The 8,682-nt window shown below is 54.7% G+C and overlaps 1 protein-coding gene across 1 annotated transcript; it reads right to left on the reverse strand.

Annotated features, from left to right (window-relative positions):
- Positions 1-2,537: 2,537 nt before the first annotated feature.
- Positions 2,538-8,238, reverse strand: ARSI (arylsulfatase family member I). Its single transcript, XM_015875734.3, has 2 exons — positions 7,182-8,238; positions 2,538-5,897 (listed from the first exon to the last, which is right to left on the reverse strand). Exons 1-2 carry the CDS (start codon positions 7,499-7,501, stop codon positions 4,493-4,495), a joined length of 1,725 nt encoding a protein of 574 aa, XP_015731220.2. The 5' UTR covers positions 7,502-8,238; the 3' UTR covers positions 2,538-4,492.
- Between the last annotated feature and the right edge of the window lie 444 nt (positions 8,239-8,682).

Consider the following 8,682-nt stretch of genomic DNA (forward strand, 5'->3'; position numbering starts at 1 on the left):
AAAAAAGAAAGAAGAAACTGGAAAAGAGCACTAAAAGTGGTATTCAGAGGCCTCAAGGGAAAGGTTTCCCCCTGAACCCACTTTGCTGCCAATAACCCACCTCCAGCAGGCCCCATCCCTTGCACCCTATGGGCTTCTGACCCTCCCTTGTCCCATTTCTGGTTGTTTTTGCCAGAGCAAAAGGAGCCCCCAGTGCCCCAGCAGCAGGGGCTCTCAGCAGAAGGCATTGCTTTGGGTACATGAGATTGGTTTAGTTCCCTTCCAGGCTGCCATGGAAGGGTTAATAGGAAAAGAAAAGGCTCTAACCAGACAAAAATAGGGAGAAATCTTCGAGAGGAGAGAGAGAGAAGGAGGAGCAGAGAGGGAGAGAAGAAAGGAGGTGGAAGTGGAGGAGGACAGCAAGTGGCGGAGTGAGGAAGAAGAGGAGGGGGAGGAGGAGAAAGGCCTAATGGCTTTTCCATTAGTTGCGCCATTATCTGCTTTCATCCCCTCACTGAGCTGTGAGGGCAGGGGCCCAATTCTCACCCATGGGTGGGGCATGGACATGGGGTCCTCAATGGTAGCAGGAACAGCACTTCCCCCCATGCCTCTGTGCTGGTGTTGGTGCTGCTGTCCTCAGTGGGAATTTTTGTCTCCCAGCTGACTGACAGATGCTGCATCCCCTTATCTGAAATCTCTTTTCCCACCCCAAAATCTGCTCCTTCACAGCTCTGGGTTGCAGACACCAGCAGTGCTTGGATCTGGCCACCTGATGGAGACCTTCATCCCCTCTTCTCCATTACCCGCCTGCCTTTCCCAAAATGCCTCCATGCACATCCCTCAGCTCCATATGCAGATATTTCCTTTCTGCAGCCTGGCACGGGCTCCCCAGTTCCTGCCCAAGGAAGGATGCTCTGACTCAGTATTGCACACCAAGCCCTGAATGCATAGGATAGGCAGCAATCCAAGAGGCTCAGGAGGACTCGGAGGGGCTGCAGCACAGCCACCCCCCAACACAGGGCTCGTATGGGCTGACAGAACCTGCAGCCGTGTCTCACAGTCATGGCAAGCGCGGCTGTGAGTTACATATTGCAGAGATCCCAAAATTACTGGGACTGTTTCACACACAAGCTGGGGTCTGGGGGATGCTCAGTTGCTGTCCTCCAGGAAGCTGAATTCTTGGTTATTTTTAGGTGAGGATTATAAATACCTGGGCAAGGCAAGCAGATTTACATTTAAGGTTGTGTTTGCAAATGGCAAACGGTCTGTGGGCCCCAGCACTTGTGCCAGCAGCAACACAGAAAGTGCTTTTGGTGGGATGGGAGGGCCCAGGGCCACCTTTTCTCTAATCCCAGGGTCTGGAGTGAGATGCAGCCCCTTGTCTGTTTCTCCCTAGAATGAGGTGCCCAGGGTGCCACGCTGTCCTCCCAGGTGGCAGTTTGCTGGGAGATGTCCATCCTCTTTCCTGCTGCTAACCTGACCCATCACATCTCCATCAGCATCTCTGTAGCTGCCTCCTTCCCAACTCGACCCTCATCCCTATTCCATCCCATCTCTATCCCATCACATCCCCTCTCCAATCTTCATCCCAATTCCCATCTCCATCCTTATCTCTTTCCCAGCTCCATTCCCATCCCATCTCCGTCTCCTTCCAACTTCCACTCACGTCTCTGTTCTATTCCATCCTATCCCATCCCATTTCCAACACCATCCTCTGTCATCACCATCTTCATCCCCTTTCCCAACCTCAAATCCATTTCCATCCCCTTCCCTATGCCAGTCCTTATCCCTATCCCATTCCACCCCTTGTCCATCCCTCCACAGGGCCATATTGTGCCCCATATCCCATCCCTGGACTCACAGCACTCTCCCAAGAGTGGGACAGCGAGCTCTTGGCTTCCCTGTGTAAACAGATCTCCGTGCTGCAGCAGCACAGCAAGGCAAAGAGCCCTCCAAAGCCACTCCAGCAGCATCTTACCCATCTGGCTGCATTAACCCTTTCCCACCTGGAGCCCATGAGGTCTCCCAGGGGGGCTGAATGGTGTGAAAACACAGGATTTTGGCACATGGCTGCATTTCTCTCCTCGGTCCAGATCCGCACTGCTGGATCCAAACCAAGTGGAACCATTCACAAGCGGCAGTGGGACAGTGAAACAGGCTCTGCATTCCTCCAGCACCCAGAGGCATATCTGCCCACTCTTCCTCTTTTCAGGAACTAACGCTTTCTGGTGTTTTATTTTCTTCCTCCTGGAATTCAGAATGTTTCCCATTTATTTATTTATTTGTTTTTAAAGAGAGAATTCAGATCCCCCCCCCCCCCCAATACCACCCCCGAACTCCGGATAGACCGACTGCTTGTAACCAGCACTGGCCCCACAGATCAGTGCTGAAGGTGAGACAAGAAGAGCATTTTTAAGGAGATATTATTGAATCCTTTGGGAGAAAAAAAAAAAAAAGAAAAAAAAAGAAAAGAAAATCAAACCCGCCTTCATGGAAATTTCCGTTTTTGAAAAAAAAATAATAAAATAATTAAAAAAGATATGAAATAAAGGCAGGACTAAACTTGGATACGTTTATATAAATATGGAAATGAAAACCGTTCCACACGCCTTGCTGCCGCCCCACGGCCAGCCCCGCTCCTTCTGCACACCCCAGGATCTCAGGGGGTTCTCAGCCCACGTGCTGATGTGTAGATGTGGCACTGAGGGACGAGGCTCAGTGGGCAATGAGGCTGACAGCTGGACAGTTGGATGCGATGATCTCAGAGGTCTTTTCCAACCTTAATGATCGTGTGATTCTCAGCACCCTCCTCCTGCCTCAGATTCGGCAACCACTCACCAAGAAGCTCAGCCAAATGGCAGCTGATGGGTAAAGAGTTGGGTTCACCCAACAGAGCACCTCGCTGGATGGAGATGGGGCACTGGGGGATGGGGAGGAGCTGAGTGCCCTGTGGGTCCTGTCCTGGAGGGTATTACAGGGGATGTGCCCTTGGGCCAGCAGTGTGATGCTGGATGGATGGATGGATGGATGGATGGATGGATGGATGGATGGATGGAGCGGCAGGGTCAGGTGTGCCAACATCCAAACCCCAGCACTTTGAACTCCCTCCCATCTCTACAAGAAGAGGATGCCTCGCTGTCAGCTCTTTTTTTTTCCCCTTTGTTTCTACAGAAAATCCCAATTCCCCCAAATAATCCAGCAAAGAGTAAAAAAAAAAAATACAAAGATACAAACGTGTCATTGCATTCCCTTCCCAGCCCCGTCCCTCTCACACACACAGGGCTTGAAAGCACCACTGAAAGGTATTCAGTGTGCACGCTGCCAATTGTCACATCTTTCAATGACAGATTTTAAATGAATGTTATTTTGCAAAGGAAAAAGGGAAGGGGGGGGGGGAGAGAGGGGGAGGGGGGAAAAAGCCCACACTGCTCATCCAAGAGCTGACAAGTCCTAACGGGCCTCATTTTCCAGAGACAAAAATAACTATTTTCAAAATTCACAGCAGGGCCTTCGCCTACACGCGCTGCACCAAGAGAAACCTGTGGGGAGAAATGTAAAACACATTGTGTCAATGGAAATGCACCGTGCATCCAAAATGCTTTTAAAGCTATTTACCCTCTTTCATCCACGCCGGCTCCCATCAGAACGCACGTCCCCACGGGGAGTGCGGGGGCACAGCGCTGTGTCCATGGAGAGGGGATGTGGTGGCACCTCCTGCCCACCTGCAGGAAAGGGGAGGCTGAAGGGATGCTCCTCCCCATGACCCCAGGGCTCCGTGTCCTGCAGTGATGGAGCAGATCTATCGGATCTTCCTGGGGTCTTTGGTCTGTCCTGGGCTTGGCTGTAGGATGCACAGAGAGGAACTTAGGGGTGCCTCCAGCTGTGCAGCCATGGGATCCAAGCAGGCAGAGCTAAAGGGGACCTTTGAGACAAAGCTGCCTCCCATGCATAGGGCTGTCCAGAACCGTTTGTCCTCTGCATGCGTCAGGGCACTGCTTCCAACCACGTCCTTACAGGCACAGCTCCAAGGCTGCTCCTGGCTTCAAGTCAGCACAGAGAAGCCATGGACAAAGCTGAGGTCCTCATCACGCCAGCCATCCTTCTATAGGGAGGTATAATGGAGAGCTGCCATTGTCTTGTGTCTGGGGAAGCCCTGGAGTTCCTAGATCCAGAGCAAACCAAGCAGCTGCTCAGCAGCATGTAGCAAGTCAGCAACATGTATCTACAAACACCAAGGGAAAAAAATGTAGCCAGACCAGGTGCTCCGCACCCCAACTTCATGCAATACTCACAGCCCGCATGGTCCTCAAGAAGAATGTGCCTGGCTCTGAAGGGGCTGTGCACAGCCATGACCCTGCACTGCCCACCCCTGCTGGTCTGTCTACCCTCTCTGTGGCTGCTGGTCCAGCCGAGAGTATTTGGGGTGAACCCCCTCTCCCTCCGTCCCACCCCACTGTGCTGCCATCTCTATCTCCACCCTGGCCAGGCTGCATCGATGCTGGGGACCCTCCACTCAGATGCGGTTGGACATGAGCCTGGTGTTCAGCTTGCGGAAGAAGGAGCGCAGTTTGCAGATCTTGCACTTCTTCTTCTTGCCCCGACTCTTGGGGGGATCCCCACCACCACCTTCCCACTCTTCCACCTCATCCTCGCTGGCCCAAGGCCCCCAGGCTCCTCCGTTGAAGTCAGGATGTGCACGGGGGTTCTCTGCGGGGTAGCGCACAGGGATGGCCGTCCGGTTGTAGTGCACCAGGCGGGTCAGCAAAGCTCGGACCACGTCGGGGCGCTGCTCCGAGAGGTCATAGCGCTCGTAGGGGTCGGCGGTGATGTTGAAGAGCCACACGGATTTTCTCAAGCCATCGGTCAGCCTCTCCAGGTTCCACCAGCTGCCCGGGAAGTTGGTCAGTGTCTGCGGGGGGATCCAGTCACTGTAGCCCGGGTCCCCAGTGAGGAGCTTCCACTCCCCGACGCGGATGGAGGCCTGCACGGCCGTGTTCCAGATACCAAAGCCATCCTCCAAGGAGCCATACTTGGCGTGGTTGTAGAGGGGGTCAATGTTATGCAGGATTTCAGTTCGCGGTGACTCCTTCCCCTCGCTGATGGCAGGCCAGACGTTGTAACCATCCAGGCCCGGGACGTTGCTCAGGTTGCCCCTGGCCAGACTCACCAGGGTCGGGTACCAGTCTGTGATGTGCACCAGTGCCCAGCTGGTCCGTCGCTTGCGCTTGATCAAAGGACTGTGGACAAACCCGATGCCACGCACACCCCCTTCCCAGTATGTCCCTTTGCGGCCCCGTAGTGGCCAGTTGCTTCCCCCAGAGAACGTCTGCCCACCGTTGTCCGTGGAGAAGACAATGACACTGTTGTCATAATAGCCATACTTCTTGAGGGCCCAGGTGATGTTCTTCACTGCCTCATCCATGCACGTCACCATGGCCGCGTACTTGCGGCGAGCGACATTGCCCATGGAGCGGTAGCGGTAGATGTATTCCTTGGGCGACTGCAGTGGAGTGTGAACTGCCTGGAAGGCCACGTAGATGAAGATGGGCTCCTTGGGGCTGTGTGATGCCAGGATCTTGCTGACACGCTGGGCATAGAGGAAGGTGGAGTACTTCCCGCTCTGGTCCCACGCCACATTCTCCCCTTCATGCAGGTCATAGCCGCAGACACCCGGCCCGTCGCAGTTGTCGTAGGTGTAGTAGTCCACATTGCCCGTCAGGGAGCCCAGGAAGGTGTCGAAGCCCCTGCGGGTGGGCAGGCACTCCTTCTTGTAGAAGCCGAGGTGCCACTTGCCCACCATGTGCGTGGAGTAACCGGCTTCCTGCAGCTTCTGGGGCAGGGTGACCTGGTCAAGGGGCAGACAGTTGGGCTGCCGGGGGCGGATGATGGAGTGCTGCAGCCCTGTGTGGATCTGGTACCTGTGGGAGAAACACAAATCAGTGATGATGAGAGTAATGCTGGGTGGGACATGGTGTCAGTTTCTGTTCTGGATACCCCAGTAATGTGCAGCTCTCTGTGTCACCCAGCCCAACACCATGGAGCAAGATCTGTGCCAGATACAGGGAGCTCTTTAGCATAGAATCATAGAAGGGTGCTGGCTCATGAAGGAGTTGGCTCCATGTGCTCCTCTGCTTTTCCCCATGGAGCCCTATGGTTGGAATAGTGCTCAAAGATTATCTAGTCCAATATCAACCCACCACCCCCACCGTGCCCATAACCACATCCCTCAGTGCTACATCTCCACGGTTCTCAAACACCTCCAGGGACAGTGAGCCCCCCACCCCCCTGGGCAGCAGCTGTGCCACTGCAGCACTGCTCTTTTGGAGAATAAATTTTTCCTAATAGTGAACCTGAACCTCTCCTGGTGCAACTTGAGGCCTGAATACAGATGTATCTTCATCCTCTTTTGTACACTCTGAGCTTCCTTTGGAGCCACCAGGAGAGAGGAGAGGGGTTTGTCTGGACCTCACTGAGCTCCACCACCCCAGGTAGTAGGTGACCACATCCACAGCCACCACATCATCAAGGAATGCTCATTAATCTGCCCTCTACAGAAAGTGCTGGGAAATCATACCAGGGCAGGGAAATCATCCCAGTTCTACTCCAGGGAAAACCCCATCAGTCCCAGGAGGCTGAAGGGCCTGTTACAAGGAGATCAGGACTTGCCCAATAGGACAGAGCATCCTCCCACTCACCCTGCCCTGCTCAGTACAGTACTGAGTGAGCAGCAGGAAAAGCATGGCCCAAGGGAGAGCTAACAGTGCAGGGGAGCATCCTTCCACTGACAGCCCAGCAGCCAATTCCCATGTGAGAAGAAAACAACCCAAAGTCTGCCGTGTCATCCACACGAGACACCTCGCCCCACCACCAGAGGACCTCATGGGCAGGAACTGCCTCTTCCCAAAGTGACTTTGGTTGCCCAACATTCACACTGCTGGTGATCTGCCACGTGCTATTACAAAACCATGCAAAAATCAACTCTTTACCCAACAGGGCCAGGAAGACTCTTTCCTTTAGAGGAACTCCAGCACGGAATCAGAGAATAACCCAAGTTGGAAGGGATCCATCAGGAGTCCAACTCCAGCAGTGATGAAATATCTACCAATACATTGGGATACCTGCCTTGCAGTGAGTGAGGTTTGAGCCTTGCAGAGCTAAAGGAGAGGAGAGGTCCCATATAGGAATGAGCTCTGGGGTCTTACCGGCCGGTGATCAGCTGGCTGCGGGATGGCGTGCAGATGGGCTGGATGTAGTAGTTCTCCAGCTTCACACCCTCAGCTGCCAACCTGTCCAAGGTGGGTGTCTGGATGTCAGAGCCGTGGTACCCGACATCGTGGTAGCCCTGGTCATCGGTCAGGATGAAGATGATGTGTGGCGGGCGGGTGAAGGCAGGAGGCAGCGGTTTCTCCATAGGGTTCGTAGGCACGTCGGCCACCAAGCCAGGCTTCATCCAGTCCCAGGATAAATAGCCAAAGCTGAGCAGGCTGACCAGCGAGAAGCCGGTGAGGGCGTACACAGCCATCCCAGAGCTGCGTGCTGTGCGAGCTGCCCTACAGCCCCGGCATTACGGTGACACGTGGGGGTGTTGTCCCCTCCTCGGACAGCCCCCAGCTCAGGGGATGGTGGGTGGGAGCTGAGCGGTTCGAGCTCCCATCGAGGCTCACTCACACGCACACAAAGAGCCCGGCGCGGCGGGGCTGGGTTGCAATCGGTCGAAAGAAAACAAGCATCGCGCCGCTCCAATCAAACACACATGCACGGCTTTCCTTTCCTCGCGTGGTGATTAGGAACAGCCCCAAAGCAACTCAGGGAGCGCTACAAGCACTCTTGGGCTTCTCAACGCGTCTCTCTCTTTGTTTTTTATTTCCCCTGTTATTTCTTCCCAAAGCAGCACAGAAAACCCACTCCGCCCCAGCGCCGTGCTGGCTCAGGATGAGCCGATCCTTTTACTTACACTCCCGCAGAAGAGGGTGCTAAAGTTCAAGCCCAGCTGTGTCGCTCTCCCGTCCTCACCCTTTGGGGAACAGCCGCTGTTTCCTTTTCTCACCGACCTCTCCCGAAGAATTTCTCGCCCAGTCCACACCACCATGGCTTTTTTTCCCCTCTTTTCTTTCTTTTTCTTTATCCTCTCTTTTCCCAAAGTCCCAGTCTGGAATCTCAGAGCTGCGGGGAGGGCAGGAAGGCTGCGCTGAGCCACACGGGGCTTTAAGGACAGGGGGATGCAGCCTCCGAGGGACACTGTGAGTCCACACATCTGCCCGGACCGTGGGCGCAGCGGCCAGGTTTATGGGGAGCTGCGAGCTCGGCCCCTCCCCGCTCACTCAGAGACTCCAGGAAAAAGCTGGGAAAACCCAAAGCGTGCAGGGTCCTAAGCGGGGCTGCCCGCCTCTCCACGGCACGGCTCCTGCAGTGCGATGCTCAGCCCCATCCCGCAGCACCCAGCACCCAGCCAGCCCCATGCGGAGAGCACGAGGGCAAAGGAGAGCTGCAGAAACTTGTTGGGACGTCTCCAGTTGTTGCAGCAGGGCACTGCAGGGTGTGCTGATAATGATGTGTATGTGTGTGTTATGGGATGGGGACTGCTGCACCCATTTTGTAAGTGGGGAAACTGAGACAGAGAGAGACTGACTGCCATGGTCACAACCAACCCAGGGCAGGGTTTGGTGTAAAATAGGGGTCCATGCCCATACGAAAGTGCTGAGC

This window comes from Coturnix japonica, chromosome 18 (genome assembly GCF_054131305.1).
Source record: "Coturnix japonica strain WE chromosome 18, WE-NBRP24, whole genome shotgun sequence".
Classification (NCBI taxonomy): domain Eukaryota; kingdom Metazoa; phylum Chordata; class Aves; order Galliformes; family Phasianidae; genus Coturnix; species Coturnix japonica.

Coding starts and splice junctions, on each gene's coding strand:
- ARSI (XM_015875734.3), bottom strand. CDS start 7,501: ATGGCTGTGTACGCCCTCACCGGCTTCTCGCTGGTCAGCCTGCTCAGC. Junction 5,898..7,181: donor AGCCAGCTGATCACCGGCCG/GTAAGACCCCAG, acceptor TTTCTCCCACAG/GTACCAGATCCACACAGGGC.